Below are 16156 nucleotides of genomic sequence, written 5' to 3'. Positions count from 1 at the left end.
GATCTACCTTTATGGTAGATGAGCCCTGAGAAGGACATTTTACATTGTGTAAATTTATGGAGCACACAAACACGCAATCGCTACAGGCTAAGCCTAATCACAGCAGAACTCACGAAGCAATCAGAATCATTCTGATTAAAAGGGGACAAGAATGGGGTAGAAAGTTTTATAAACAGCCCTGTTGTCCTACTGAAGAAATAGTGAATTTCTCAAGGTTTAATTTATTTATATTCAATGTGTACTGCATGACTTTGAAAAATATTAAATTAAGGCATGCAGAAAACAGAAACAAACAACATAAAGGGCTTATTACCTACTAAGCTATAAATAGCCTAGTGCAGTGGTTCTCAAACTATGGGTTGGGACCCCATTTTAGTGGGGTCACCAGGGCTGGCTTACACTTGCTGGGGCCTGGGACCACAGCCTGAGCCCCACTGCCCAGGGCCAAAGCTGAAGCCCAAGCCCAACTGCTTCAGCCCTGGGCAGCGGGGCTCAGGTTACAGGCCCACTGCCTGGGGCTGAAGCCTTTGGGTTTTGGCTTTGCCCCATTTCTCCCACCCCTACCTGGGGCAGAAGGGCTCAGGCGAGCTCAGTCCCACTTCCTGAGGTCGTGTAGTAATTTTTGTTGTTGGAAGGGGGTTGCAGTGCAATGAAGTTTGAGAACCTCTGGCCTAGTGATACCTGTGCAATCTAGCTGTGAAATGTACTCAAAGTGCGGATGCACAAGTAGATCTTGCTCCGTGGGCAAAGATGTTGTGAGGGAGAGCAGTATAACAAATACAAACCAACTATAAAATTAAACCAAAATAAATTTTAAATACAGATACATGCAAATACTTTGAGGGTATACTTTTATGATGCTTTGTTATGTTTGGGAGCCAAAGGTGGAAACCTGTTGAAATTGTTTGGTTAGCTTTATACATAAATTGTTATTTTAAAACATTTTGGTTATGACATTCTTATAACTATAATTAAAAGTGCAAACAAGTTTATAAAAATCCCAAACAAGAAATTGACATTTGTTAATATTATCTTTACCTTAATGTTGAGGTTTCCCCTTACATTTTTCTTTTGAATAACAAATTAAAAAAAAAGAAACTTAAAAAACAAGACTGTGATTGATAAAAGAGAATTCCTTTATTTGCAATTGCATTATTTGTTGAGGCAGAAATATATGTACATATATTTGTAACTGAAACCTTTTTGAACTTTGCACAAAAGTTGGTGTTAATATACTATGATTACACCCCAACCATGATTTTAAAATAGTGTGGTACCACATCTTATATATATATTTTTAAAAGGGTATAAAATTGACTTTAGTTGCAACAAAATAAAAATAATTTTAAAAAATAGTCACGTGACACACACAACATAGACACGACACACACACATGACATACAGGACAAACTTACAATTAAAAACAAATGGCGCCAAAATTCTATTCCTATTTATACAAAATAACACAACCAAAAATAAAAAGTAAAAGGGTTAAACATTTGAATAAATAAATTATTACCTTATTTAAAACTTGTAGCATAAATTTGATAAAAATATATTAGTATTTGCCAAATGTATTGTATTAATTCGGTAACAAGGAATTTTGCATTACTTTATATTTAACATTATTTTAAAACTCTGCTACATGGAACTAAGAAAAGCCCATGTTTCAAATATTAGTTAGTGGTTAGGATAAGAAGCAGAGAGTGCACTTCTGTTGCTTGGCAACCATATCTTCAAGAAAGTTAGGAATAATTCCAGCTGTTGCATTCCTGGAGGGTTAAAATAATTAATTTACTGGATTTAAAGTTTTTACCTTGTTTTCTTTTTGTTTCTTGTTTTGTTCTGTTTTCAATTGCTTTATTTTTTGGAGGTTTCTGTAAAAACTATAGCTTTTAACTTTTAAAACAAAAAGAGAGAGAGCCGAAGTGAGGAGAGGCGGAAGGGGGAAGGGGGGGGGGTGAAGAGCAACCTAGGAAGGTAGCGAGACCTGAGCCAAGAGAGATTAACTCCATCGAGGTTAGTTATCGCAATAGGCAAAGCTTCTGCTACAGTTTTAGATTCAGTAAATTCTGGGGCTGTTGGCAGAGCTGGATACAGAGGAGTTTTAGGAGCTTCATATGGGGGTGGCAAAATTTTCTGAGAGGGACTTGGGGGTGGGGTAGTGATGGGCTCTACCTTTTCTGTCTTCTCATTATCATCTTTAGGAGAGCCTGGGGCTGCCTGTTTAGCTGCAAACATTGTGCCCCCAGGGAGGACAGAGCACAGATCAAGGGCCTTGCATATCATGCTAAACAGGACCCTGGAAACATCCTCAGAGTATCTGCCAGGGTTAAAGGCACAGTATAGCCTTTTAGAGTTTTGCCCGAGCCAAGGGAACAGATCCATTCTATTTTTGGATTGGTCGAATTTTGGCTAGTAAAAAGGTGAAACTGCAAATGTTGGAACTGTTCAGTTTCATCATCTGCACGGTCTGCAGCGTGCCACGGGCATGGCCCAACTTCCTTGCATCCTGTTCGTGACGCCATGTAGATTGCCCCGGACTCGCAGGGGCGAAAGAAAATGCAGGCCTGTTATTTACCAGGCTGCACGTGGCAACAGACTATATTGGTAAGGGATGCAAGGAGAGTGTGGGTCACGATGCAAACTGCAGACACACACACACACTAAACTTAATCAATTAAAAAGTTTTATTGGGGATAATTACAAGGGGTAAGGGAGCAGTGTATGATTAGCTAGTAGGGTTGATGAAACTTAAAACACACAATGACTAAAATATCTACTAACAATATTTATAAACAAAGATGCAGCATTTAGTAATAACTGATACTTACAAATACAAACCAACGCATAATGACCGGCAAACGTAGAAGCTCTGTTTGAAACACGTGAGCTGAGAGAGAGGTTTCGAGGTGATCAGGCTCGGTTACGGGTATATACAGGATACACGGGTATACACAGGATTCGTTTTTCTTTCTCCTCTCCCTGCCTGCACATGGCAGGCAGGCCATAAAGTACCCACTATGACATCATAGAAGTGTCATAGGGGACGGGGCCCAAAACCTGTTTGTGTTCGTTTCTGATTGGCACAAGCGAAGTTAACACCATGTAGGGGAGCAGGTGCCTTAAAGTCTGGCTTCGCCCCCAAAAGGTGAGGAAATGCATATTGATTTAGAATGCGTTCAACACTAAATGACAAAAGAAGAGACCAGGGCAATACTGGTATGGGCAAGTTTTACAGGATGCAGACAGGAACAGCTTACACTTGCTGGGGCCTGGGACCACAGCCTGAGCCCCACTGCCCAGGGCCAAAGCTGAAGCCCAAGCCCAACTGCTTCAGCCCTGGGCAGCGGGGCTCAGGTTACAGGCCCACTGCCTGGGGCTGAAGCCTTTGGGTTTTGGCTTTGCCCCATTTCTCCCACCCCTACCTGGGGCAGAAGGGTTCAGGCGAGCTCAGTCCCACTTCCTGAAGTCGTGTAGTAATTTTTGTTGTTGGAAGGGGGTTGCAGTGCAATGAAGTTTGAGAACCTCTGGCCTAGTGATACCTGTGCAATCTAGCTGTGAAATGTACTCAAAGTGTGGATGCACAAGTAGATCTTGAAAGATAAACTATTTGACAGTGAGGAATATTTTGGGTTTTTTTTTTAGTTTTACTAAAAACAATTATTTGGAAACCTTGGTACAGGCTTCCTTAAAAGTCTGTAAACATGAATTAAGTGTGACATAATTGAACCATAAGGCGCGTAAGAACACAAGAACATAGGAACCAAAGGTCCATCTAGCCCAGTATCTGTCTACCGACAGTGGCCAATGCCAGGTGCCCCAGAGGGAGTGAACCTAACAGGCAATGATCAAGTGATCTCCCTCCAGCCATCCATCTCCATCCTCTGACGAACAGAGGCTAGGGACACCATTCCTTACCCATCCTGGCTAATAGCCATTTATGGACTTAGTCACCATGAATTTATCCAGTCCCCTTTTAAACATTGTTATAGTCTTAGCCTTCACAACCTCCTCAGGTAAGGAGTTCCACAAGTTGACTGCGTGAAGAAGAACTTCCTTTTATTTGTTTTAAACCTGCTGCCTATTAATTTCATTTGGTGACCCCTAGTTCTTGTATTATGGGAATAAGTAAATAACTTTTCCTTATGCCCAGATGTTTTTTTGTTACTTCAAACATCAAGAGGGCAGAGTTTGTACAGATTTTATAGTGTGAGCTTTGATTAAAGCAGGCTTCTTTTAATGAAAAGTTGGAGGGTCGGGTTACCAGACAGCAGGAGTGAAAAATCAGGATGGGGGTGGGGGGTAATAGGAGCTTATATAAGAGAGAGCCCCAAATAGTGAGACTGTCCCTATAAAATCAGGGCATCTGGTCACTCTGTTGAAGGGTCCAGATTTACCACCCAAAAGAGCAAAATCCTCTGCTTGCAGAACGGGTATAGCAGCGATAGTGTGGGTGAAGGTTGCAGTAGCTAGGCACTGTGCTTCAGTCCTCACCCACATTTAGGGATGGAGAAGTTAGTTCAGTTTCCAGACACATACAATCCTTTTGATTCTAGTGAGTGAGCCAATAAGGGTGTCTGCCTTTTACAGAGGTGGTGTTTGTGTTGTGGTCACCTATCAACTAGGAATAGATTGAGATCTTCGTCCATTTCACATAGATCACTGAATCATCCTCAAATGGTATTGCTTTTAATTCTGGATTCAAACCATTGGCTTAGAGCCCAAAGGTTCCATATTTCATTATCAAGCTTGCAAGCCCTTCTATTCCCATCCTCTCCTCAAAAAGCAAGTGTCTTACTGTTCAAAAAACATCTGACATTCTTGCATTGTATGTTGCCGGGATACATCAGCAATATTCATACTGTGAACACACATACATTCTGTGAACTTGATTCTCCTGTAACTTTCATTGATTTAAATGGGAGCTGGACCAGATCTTTGATTTCTTTAGTAAACAACAAGGTTCATGTACTAATCTAAATATGGTATTGAGTGATCTTAGATTATTTGAGCATGACAAAAAACATTGTGCTGGGATGATCACAAAAGAAGTAAATCAAAACTTAGTTGCACGTTGTGGGCTGGGGTCTGTCTATGTAGAACAAGCTGAGGATCAGGGCCTTAAATAGTTTAATAGTATCAGCATTACGTGAGACTGGAGGGTGATATGTAAAAATACTACATAAATTAGAATGGTAGAGCTATCAAGTAGCTGAAAAAAGGATGTCTGTTCATTGCACTAACCTGGAAAAGAATGACACCTTTTTGCCTCTCTAGATGCGTATAAAAATAAGATACCAGATGTAAGTGGTACAGTGCTTAATTATTTCCCCCCACAAAAGAAATCACATGTGCAATGAATTATTTTGTGTGTTCTCTACTTAACAAATGCTCTGCTGATCTCTTTCTAGGCCTAATATAATGAAATACTACGCAGAAATCATAAGAAAGTGCTATATTTTCAGTTAGGTTTTAAAAAAACAAAACAAAAAAAAACCTCCACTCAAGAACTGTTGTACATTAGCTTTTTCACAGAATGGAGAGTAATGCCATAATTGAGCAACACAATATAAAGTGACTGTCTACTTAAACTACTAGCCAAAATTAGTTTAATGCTGGCATTTAGGAATAGACTTCTCTGGAGCAGATGACTAGGTTGATAGAGTAAAGGCTGGCAGTTTTACTGCTCATCTTTCCAACAATAAGATTACAAGACCTAATTTGTTAAGCAATTTGGGCCGGAACCTATAAATTAGCATAACTCAGTTGAAATCTACGGAGCTATGCTAGTTTATACCAGGTGAGGATCTGGCATTGTTTGTACAGTTTCTTTGCAGTGATAAATAACACTTTAATATGGTATTATAACCCCAACAGAAAACTTTAAGGTGAAATTAAGATTACAGGTTCATTTCTGTGGTTTGAGTTTAAAAAAACAGAAACCCAAGAAACATAGCGATAAGGTAAAATTTAGAAGAAACCCACACCTATGAAAGTATGTAAATGTACAGTGACATACAGTACCTTAACTCTGTCCCTTGCAGATGCCAGCCTACATCTTTGCATGCAGAGTACTAAAAATGTGTATCTAAGGCTCCGTGTCCATCACGGAGGTCCCAGAAGTCACAGATTCTGTGACTTTTTGCGACCTCCGTGACTTCTGCAGCAGTCAGTGTGGCTGACCTCAGGGCTGCCCAAGCAGCTGGCTCTGGGGCCAGCTGCTCATGTGGTCCCGGGGACAGCCGCTCCAGCTGCTGCTTGGGAGGTCCGGGCAGCTGGCCCCATTTCCTGAGCAACTGCTGCTTGGCGGCCCCCAGCAGCAGTCCCAGGGCGGCCAGAGCAGCCACTGTCAGTGGCCACCAGCAGCAGTCCTGGGGCGGCCAGAGCAGCTGCGGTTGGCTTGGCAGCCCCCAGCAGCTGGTGCTGCTGCCCCCCCCCCAGCAACAGCCCCCTGATGCACCCCCACCCAGCAGAGATTCTCCTCCCACCCCTCAAAACATTCAGTCAGGGGTATTTATAGTACAACTCATGGACAGGTCACAGGCCATGAATTTTTGTTTATTGCCTGTGACTTGTCCATGAGTTTTACTAAAAATACCCGTGATTGAATCATAGCCTTATTCATGGGATATTGATTTTATAATGTTTCCTATCTGCATGCCTCTGCTAGTGAGGATTTGTTACCATACTACTTTCCTTTATTTAAAAAAATGTTAGGATTTCATGATATGGACATATGGGATTTGTATGTGGAGAAATGCTGGCTCTGTGTCTGTTGCCACTCCTCCCACTAATCCCTTGCCCTCTGCTTGCTCTTCATTGCCATACAGATCCTCTTAGGTCTCCTAAGTGCTGCCAACAGGAGACCTCAAGGTGTGTATGTGTATATGAAACATGGGTAGGGAAGCTAGAGATAACGGACATCTTGGGTGCAGTTCGCTAGACCAGGAAGCTGTCTCATTCCCCCACAGAATAGATGAATTAAATTAACTTAATTTTAATTGTTTCCTACTCTCTGTTCTTTAAACTAGGAATCTGTCTAAATAAATAAAAATTAGAAGAACTTTATAGCTGTGTTGAACACTACTTTTGAAGTGTTTTCATTTACAAACAGATGGCCTGAGTAACTTCAGTCTTGGTTGGGAAATTCTCCTCTTTCCTATGGCAAGCCTCTGTAGCGATCTATTTATGTTTTGAGGCCTCTCTCTGCAAGGCTAGAGACTTGAAAGCTTATGTCTACAGCAGTGATTTGAGTCCTATTCTGAACTTGCTGGAATCTGATACTCATTTATTATTATTCTATGTTACTGTAGCCCTTGGAAGCTCCCAGTCAAGATCAGGGTCCCGTTGAACCTCAAACATTAAAAAATCATGAGTCAGCCCCCTGAAAACCATGAGATTTTAAAAAATACTAATCTTTTTGTTCACTTTGTCTTCTGTTTCTTTAGGCCTTTGCGGGGGTCACATTTTTTAACTTTTCTTCTCTCCCACTAGGTCCAAAATCTCTTAAAAATCTTTGCTTGAGACTCCCATTCAATCCCATGACTCCAGGAGCTGGGGCTTTAAGAAAACCACCAAATATCATGAGACACATGATTAAAAACTAGAAGTTGGCAAGACTGAAAATGCCTATAAAGACACAGTACTTAGTCTTTGGAAGTTATTGGGTGAAATCTCTGACCTGTGTTCTGCAGGAGGTGAGACTAGATGATCATGATCCCTCCTGGCCTTAAAGTCTGTGAGATTTGATTGTAATCAGGCAGTGTTTGATCCTTTACACTAGTTCTCAGCTGGAAGAATTCAGCAAAGAAGGTATTTTCTCTCTGTTTTCTGCTATAAAGTGGCAAAAAAGCACTGGAAATCTTTTTTTAGGATGTCAGTCTATTAAACCCTTATCTGCATAATTGCAAATCAGATAGAAGAATTCTAACTTGGTCACAGGCGTAACTTATCAAAATAGATAGGATTTTCGGTAGATTTTAGAGTTGGACCAGAAATCAAACTTATCATGGAAATTCAACCACTGCTGTATAACAGAGCCTTAGTAAGAGCAAAGTCTGTTACCAGACAAATATATTATAACCAAACAAGCACGTATTGCATGAATAGAAAAGCAAGTGTCAAAAATTATCACAGCAACAAATGCACTGCTATGATTATTGATCAATGTCTCCCTGCTTGGCTAAAGAAAGGATACAATGGAGCATTGCATAGTTTTTCCTCTCAATGAAGAATGTAATATGAACCTGCCCAAACAAGTTTTGTGCTATATTAAGAGTACAAATTGTCAGAAGAATCAATAGTCCTCTAAAATGTTTAATAGTATTCGGTGGTTATTGTTAGCATAAAGGAAGAAAATCCTGGATCACAATTGGCTGAAAAGAGTCATGGGATGACTCTTTAGCGTTTTATTTTTGTTTGTTCTCTGTGGACACCAATCCTGAGATCTGGAACAATGTTAAATGAAAATTCTAGTGTTGCATATTTTTATACCAAAGTTTGTAAGGACAGACACATGTCTTAGAAGCTATAGATTAGGGGCACATCTCTCAATCTTTAGTGCATGACACAGGCAATCCAAGTGTGTGACAAATGACCAAAATGTGGAACACGTGGGTTTTGCTGCGCAATGTGCCACGTTAGACAAGTTATAGTGATTTTTTTTAAGCTATAGAATCTGTATTTAAGAATGCTTCTTCACTAGGTGAATTAAATGCACTAGTTTAAAAAAAAAACTGGAAAAAACAAATTCTACCATGACTACCAGAGTTGGGGTGGATCCTGGTTGCAAATCAGCAGAGTTGGGACCCTCCAGCCCTTTGGATCACCAGCACAGACCTCTATTAGTTGAGCTAAAAAAGTAACTTATCTTTTCTGAGGGCCAGCCATTAGAGGGGGATCTCACACATGCTTTGCCAACTAATTACTAAGACATCAGGAGAGGTCAGGAAATCTAGGTTTTTTTTCCTGCCTGTTTGAGGGGAATGGTAGTGGTTAGAACAGTGGTCTGTTTGAAAGTCAATGTAATGTGTACTTGTAAATCCTTTGGGTGCTTTTGAAAATCACCTCGTTGGAGAAGAATAATCTTAGTTGTTTTGCACTTTATTGTAATACTCAGCTTCACTCAGTAGAAAAATACACTGCTCTCTAGAACTACTGCTATTTTTCTCTCTCCCCCGCTTTCTTCCCCATCCATTGTCTTTCTCTATCTTCCTTGTCTGTGGCTCCCCTCATTTATTCCTTCCTTGCAGTAATCCCCAATTTCTTCCCTGCCTTTTGTGAGTTTCACTGCCATTCGCTTTCCCATTCTATCCAATAATCAGCAATTAAATAGTTAATGCTGACACTTAGTGTTATCAGTCTTTTGAGATAGCACTCCAGTTAGATTAATGGAGACAGGAGAGGAATGTCTGTATACATTCAGTTAGTGTTTAAAATCTCACCTCTGGTTCCTTTTGTTTCTCTTTCCAATCAGAAGATGAAGAGTCTGGCTCAAAGACGTCAGTCTGCACCATCTCTGGTCCTCAGCAAAGCACTTAATAAGTCCAGAACTATCACCAGGTAAGTTGATGTATTTTGCTGGTTGTGCTTTTTCCAGTTCCTAAGCCCAAATCTTGAGATGTTTTTGACAAGCAATTATCCAAACTAGGCTAAATTATGTCTTCAGGCAGTGCCATATTGAGGAGTGGCAGGAAGTGTCCTTCACTGCTAGCTACATTGGCATAATATCTACTGGAAGGCATAATGCATACAGAGGTGCGGTGTGGCGTGCATGGAGAGGTGGCTCTTGCTACATCTTTTAAAAGGCATTTTCAGTGCTGCTCTCTAGCACAGCTGTCCTAATGCTGGGTGATATGCCAAGGAGGCAAGCATAGCTGCTCTCCAGCCACACCCAGGCCTGCCTTATTTGAGCTCCTCAGCCCATCAGGCAGCATTAGTCAACTCCAAATCATGGCTGCCTGCTCTGCTGATGGAATGGGCAGGGAGGGAGGGTGAATGATTCCCTCTTTCATCCCCACCCTTCCCCCCGCATGCCCATATGCAGCACTAAGTATAATTCAGTACCAGTTGCTGTATGAGCTAAGATTCTATGATACATTACTGTACATAACTCTCCTCTTGTGCTATGTTGGCATCTTATTAACAATTCAATAGACTTTAAACCTGCAAAGTACCAATGTTTATGAAATAGTGAACAGTCAAGTAGAATGTTATTATGTCAGACTACATGGAGAACCTTACTGAGAAGCATAATTAGGGAAAATTAAAGCACAACTATACAAAGAATCGCTATTTCCCACACTGTGGTGTGGAATTTAGGGAATTAATGTGTGGGCCTTGGAAAATTTGCTGTTTGATCTACTTAATACCTGGATCCATATTTGTCATCCAGTGGAATTCCACAGCACTTGAAAAATCTGAAAAGAATTCTGAGAAAATATCAGAGTTGCAAAAAAACAAAGGAAGGTAAATTGAAAGTTCTAGAAGCTGCTACAGGTCTTTTTATTGTCTTTGAATCAAAAGGAGAAACATAGAAAAAACTCTCTAAACCGGGGTCGGCAACCTTTCAGAAGCGGTGTGCCAAGTCTTCATTTATTCACTCTAATTTAAGGTTTCGCGTGCCGGTAATACATTTTAATGTTTTTTAGAAGGTCTCTCTCTATAAGTCTATATATTATATAACTAAACTAGTGTTGTATTGTAAAATAAAGTTTTCAAAATGTTTAAGAAGCTTCATTTAAAATGAAATTAAAATGTTGATCTTACGCTGCCGGCCCGCTCAGCCTGCTGCTGGTCTGGGGTGCTGTTCACCTAGGCTGGCAGAGGGCTGAGCGAGGCCTGTGGCCGGGACCCCGGCTGGCAAGGGTCCGTCAGCCAGAACCCAAGACCAGCAGCAGGCTGTGCGGGGCCGGGACCCAGAGGGCTGGGGGCAGAGGGCTGGAGTCAAGGCTGGGGGCTGGGTATGTGGGGGGTGTAGGTGTCAGGGCAGAGGGGGGGCTGGATATGGGTGGGGGTGCCGGTGTCAGGGCTAGGGTTGTGGGGTGGAGGATGAAGGAGTCAAGCAGAAGGCTGGGTGTGTATGAGGGAGTACAGGGCTCAGGGCAGGGCCCTGGGGGGTGTGCGGGGCTCAGGGCAGAGGGCGTGGTGTGTGTGTGGGGGGTCAGGGCTCAGGGGAGAGGGCTGGGTGACTGCCCCCCTAAGAACTCCCAACCCCGCTGCTCCTTGTCCCCTGACTACCCCGTCCTGGGACCCCACCCCATATCTAAGCCTTCCTGTTCCTTGTCCTCGGACTGGACCCTACCCCCTACCTGGTCCCTGACTGCCCCGACCCTTATTCACACCCCCCGTCCCCAGCCAGACCCCCAGGACTCCCATGCCCCATCCAACCACTCCCCGCCCCCTGACAGGACCCCCAGAACTCCCGACCCATCCAACCCCCCACCACTCCCTGCCTGCGCCAACCCCTCTCCACACTCCTGCCTCCTGACAGGACCCCCAGAACTCCTAACTCATACAACCCCCCAGCTCCTTGTCTCCTGACCACCCCTCCAGAGACCCCCCCACCCTAACTGCCCCCCCCTGACCCTCCTTGCACCCGGTCCCCTGACTGCCCTGACCCCTATCCACTCCCTGCCCCCTCACAAACCCCAGGACTCCCCTGCTCCCTGACTGCCCCCTCCAGAGACCCCCGCCCATAACACCCCCCCGGGACCCCCCCTCCCAAACCAACCCACCCTGCTCCCTGTCCCCTGACTGCCCCCACCCCTTATCTAACCCTCCCAGCCCTGGGTCCTTTACCTTGAGGCTCCACGCAGAGCCAGACACGCTGCCCCGCCAGAGAGCACAGCCCCGGCCCTTAGAGCGCTGCGCGCGCCGGCGACAGAACTCCAGTTGAGCAGGGAGTGTGTCTGCCTCCCCGCGGAGCCACACGCTGCCCTGTGGGAGTGCACAGCCCCAACCCCCAGAGCGCTGCACGCGGCAGCAGGGCTCCAGGGGAGGGGAGAAGGCGGGGGAGGGGCCGGCAGCTTGCTGCGCTCGGCCGGCGCTCCGGCCCCAGAGTGCGGACCCCACGGCTTGCCGTGCTGGGAGAGTGGGGCCATTTGCCCACCCCGTGCACACAGCTATGCTTCTGCTCCCACGTCGGGAGGAGAGCGGGCGAGGCTGGGCAGGATTTTTAATGGCTGCCGGAGTCCGGGCAGGCTCCCGCGTGCCATTAAAAATTGGCTCGTGTGCCGTCTTTGGCACGCGTGCCATAGGTTGCCGACCCCTGCTCTAAATGGTGTTTATGCTACTTTGTGCAGTCTGACGGTTCAACATGGGATTGGGAGCCAGGAACTCATGGGTTCTAGCCCTGGCTCTGACACTTCCTCTGTGACCATGAGCAAGTCACTTAATTGCTTTCCTTTAGTTTCCAGGTTGCTTACCTGCCTCATTAAGGAGTTAGTTATGTCTCAGACTCTATGGTAACTCATTTTTATTATCTGTTATTTACTGTTTCCTCACCATCTTTGCAACTGCCTTAAAATTTGTGATTTCACAATAACACTTTTTCACACAATTGAATTTCTCAAAGAAGAGATGGGTGTGCATCTTCATATATACTGTGAGTGGTGACTGCTAGAGGGTGTGATTGGACACACAGGGACAGGCTTCCACAATACTTAGTCTTCAGAGTTTTCCTCGACTTGTTGGCATCTAGCTCAACATCTGTCCATCCCTGCAATGGTCCCCTGTCTAGAGCCAGCTGTATCTGCAGTAGCTCAGTATCATCTCCTTGGAAGGGATAAACAAGGGCTCAGCTTAGTTAATGTCTGTATGGTGCTTTCAATATGTAGAGAACTATATAAAAGAGCCAAGTGTTGTATCCCACTGTCCTCAGAGAATGTACTTTTCCAATAGTATGGGTCTCATTTATAATGATCTCCCCCAAAAGTCAATCATTAGGAGCCATTTCTACCAACAGAAAGTGCTAAAATTTTAGGACCTGCTCTGTTGAGTTCAGTGACAGAACTTTCTTTCACTATAATAGAAGCAGGCTTATGCTACGAGGTAACCCTTTGGATCATCCGGTATTTTCATTTTTTGTTGGGATTGTAATTTCTATTTTAACCTATTCAGCTTTCCTCTTCTGTTGCACAAAATGCATTCCTCTTTATCAATAAACTGGATGCATTTGATCTTCCTGCTCTGCTTGTTGTGTAAATGTTTAACTCTTGTAAAGTGTTCTCTCTTTTTACGAGAGCTAAAGAACAACAAAATGACTGTTTTCTAATCTCCAAATTTTCTCTCTAAGCTATTTTAGCACTTATTTCCCTTTTGTTGTAAGCAAAATCCATTAGTCTCCTTCTGGCAGTGATCCCCAATGTCACTACTCCAATACACTGACTTGTTAATGGTTGATTAATCACTTGTAGATAATAAGATCCCATGCAAAGTTGGCATACATCTGTGAGGTATTTTATATGAATCGTCTCACCTCAACAGCTGGTTCGCCTCAATATTTGTTGAAATTAATGAGCAAGTGCAAAGGTTTTATAAAGGCAGGAAATACTTAGAAACATGAGTCTGGTCATATTTCAATAGCAGTTTGTATATCTCAGGTGTCCTCAGACTACATGTGGCACAACTTAATAAAATGCAAGTGCAGGGCAAACTTGCCTTCAGGCAATGTAAAAGTTATTCACAGTATTTTTTTTTCTTTCTTAAAGAAACCATTCTGATGTCTGGAGGTGGCTGTTTTAGCTTTCAGTGAATTACATATCATGGCAATTGGCAGAAATTTAGTGTATAGAAGAGTCCGAATGTTTTATAAGATAGTTGTTGTTATAGTGCTGTGATCTAGGGCTGTGTGGCTGTTTTCTCTAGATTTACACTAGTATAATCCCATTGATACCAATGGAATTAGTCTGGATTTACACCAGAATAACAGTAGAATATGGCCCATTGCCTCCAAAGGATGAAAATATTCCCTCCTATTTTTGGTTTTCTTCTCCATACAACCCAGCCTGTCTGTCTTCACAAAGTAACACTGGATGATCATGCTAGCACTGTTTCACGTAATTAGATGGCTGCATTTGAAGTACTTTGAGCAAGTTTTACACTAGAAATCTATTGGAAAGACTACCACAGTGGATCGTGACCTTGATGTGGAGCGGCTTGACTGTTCCCAGAATCCTGAGAGCAGTGCCGCTTGGAGTTTCGCACTCTGGGCAGGGTCACCCAAAGTGGAAAAGTGAGCTTCCAGATTAACACCGAAAAATAACTAGACAGAGTGAGGAGCAGCAATCATGGCCAGAGAACTCAGGAGACGTGACATCAACAATGCTGCACTGAGTGAGACTTGACATACAGAAGTACAGCTCAAGGAACAATGTGGTAGTTACACTTTGTTCTGGAAAAAAACAGGTGACGATGAACAACGAATCCAGGGCGTTGGTTTTGCCATACAAAACAAAATTGTCAACCAACTCGCAGAATTATCAGTTAGCATCAATGAATGACTCATCACTCTCTGCCTTAAACTTGCCAAGAATCAGCATGCAACATACAGTGGTGCATACACTCCAACTCTTGATGCTGATGAGGAAACCAAAGAAGGATTCTGTGCCAACCTTGACCAAATTCTCTCCACCGTCCCCAAAGAGGACACACTCATATTCCTTGAAGATTTTAATGCAAGAGTTGGACATGACTTGGAGCTCTGGAATGGCATGGTCGGAAAGGAAGGAGTGGGTAAGACCAATTCTAACAGAATTCTTCTACTGACAAAATGCACAGAACACAACCTAATTATCATGAACACCATGTTCCGCCAAAAGAACAAGTACAAGACATCATGAGAACACCCAGGGTCTAAGTATTGGCATCTGATCAACTATGTCATTGTCCGTGATTGTGAAGACGTTTACATCACCAAAGTGATGACAAGTGCCAACAATTGTTGGATGGACCATCACCCCATCTGCTCCATTACTTCCATCAAACTTGCATCAAAACAACAAATGTGGAAGAAATCAACCAGACAGAAGATCAGTGTTGAGAGTCTCAGTGACCTGACTAAATGTGACCTGTTCTTGCAGTGCCTCCCTGAGAAACTGATGAATACCAAAACTGAGATGGAGAGCCCTGAAGATTACTGGAAAGCACTCAAATCAGCTGTCTATGCTGCATGTGAGAGAACACTGGGCTTCTCAACCAGGAAGCATCAACATTGGTTTGATGAGAATGATCAGGAAATCCAAAATCTGATCAACTGTAAGCACAAAGCCTTTTGTGCTTGGCAAAATGACATCAGTTCCAAGCAGAAGCCATATGTCCACCATCAACTCAAAGCTGAGGTTCAAAGGAAAACCCATGAATTGAAGAACAAGTGGTGGGAGAACAAAGCAAAAGAGATCCCAACAACTCGCTAACACCCATGATATGCACGGATTCTTCAACACCATTAAAGCCCTCTGTGGACCCAGCACTCAAGAGCTAATCCCCTTTAGATCTAGGGATGGAGCCACCCTCCTCAGGGACAATTGATCAATGAATGATGGAAGGAATACTTCAAAGACCTCCTGAATCATGACTCCAGCATTGACAAAAGCATCTTTGATGAGATGTTGAGGGATTAAGTCAAGGATGACCTTAGAACCCCACCAACACTCATTGAAGTAAAGGAAGTCATCACGTAGATGAAGAACAATAAGGCATCTGGACCTGATGGAATTCCCGCCAAAATCTTCAAAGAAGGAGGAGAAGAACTGGATCACCAGCTTCACGTCCTAATGTTCAAGATTTGGAATTCACAAGAAATCCCAGCCAATCTTAGGGATGCCATGATCATGATCATCTGCAAGAAAGAAGACTGATTGGATTGTGGAAACTATTGAGGAATTGTCCTGTTGTCCACTTCCAGAAAGATTCTTGCCAGAATTCTCCTCAGCTGGCTGCTTCCTCTTACCAAGGAAATCCTCCCAGAATTGCAATGCAGATTCAGACTATCTCAAGGTACCACCAACATGATCTTCATCACCCACAAACTTTAGGAGAAGTGCTGCAGACAACATCAACCTCTGTACATGAGCTTCACTGACCTTACAAAAACATTTGACTCTTATCAGTTGTGAGAATCTGTGGAGAGTTCTCCTTAAATTTGAATGCCCAC

The 16156-nt window shown here is 43.2% G+C and overlaps 1 protein-coding gene across 7 annotated transcripts in view; it reads left to right on the top strand.

Annotated features, from left to right (window-relative positions):
• Nucleotides 1-16156, top strand: part of ARHGAP20 (Rho GTPase activating protein 20) — a 101162-nt gene that overhangs the window by 7422 nt on the left and 77584 nt on the right. For 3 of the 7 annotated variants that reach the window (XM_039519232.1, XM_039519199.1, XM_039519215.1), the window contains exon 2: nt 9479-9564. In XM_039519232.1, the coding sequence (XP_039375166.1) occupies nt 9479-9564 (86 nt within the window). Of the gene's footprint in view, nt 1-3090; nt 3152-7497; nt 7701-9478; nt 9565-16156 lie in introns of those variants that run through there. The other 4 variants (XM_039519243.1, XM_039519226.1, XM_039519238.1 and 1 more) reach the window with 3 other exon arrangements.

Source organism: Mauremys reevesii, linkage group 1, assembly GCF_016161935.1.
Source record: "Mauremys reevesii isolate NIE-2019 linkage group 1, ASM1616193v1, whole genome shotgun sequence".
Taxonomy (NCBI): domain Eukaryota; kingdom Metazoa; phylum Chordata; order Testudines; family Geoemydidae; genus Mauremys; species Mauremys reevesii.
This window is presented reverse-complemented; position numbering and strand designations above follow the sequence as displayed.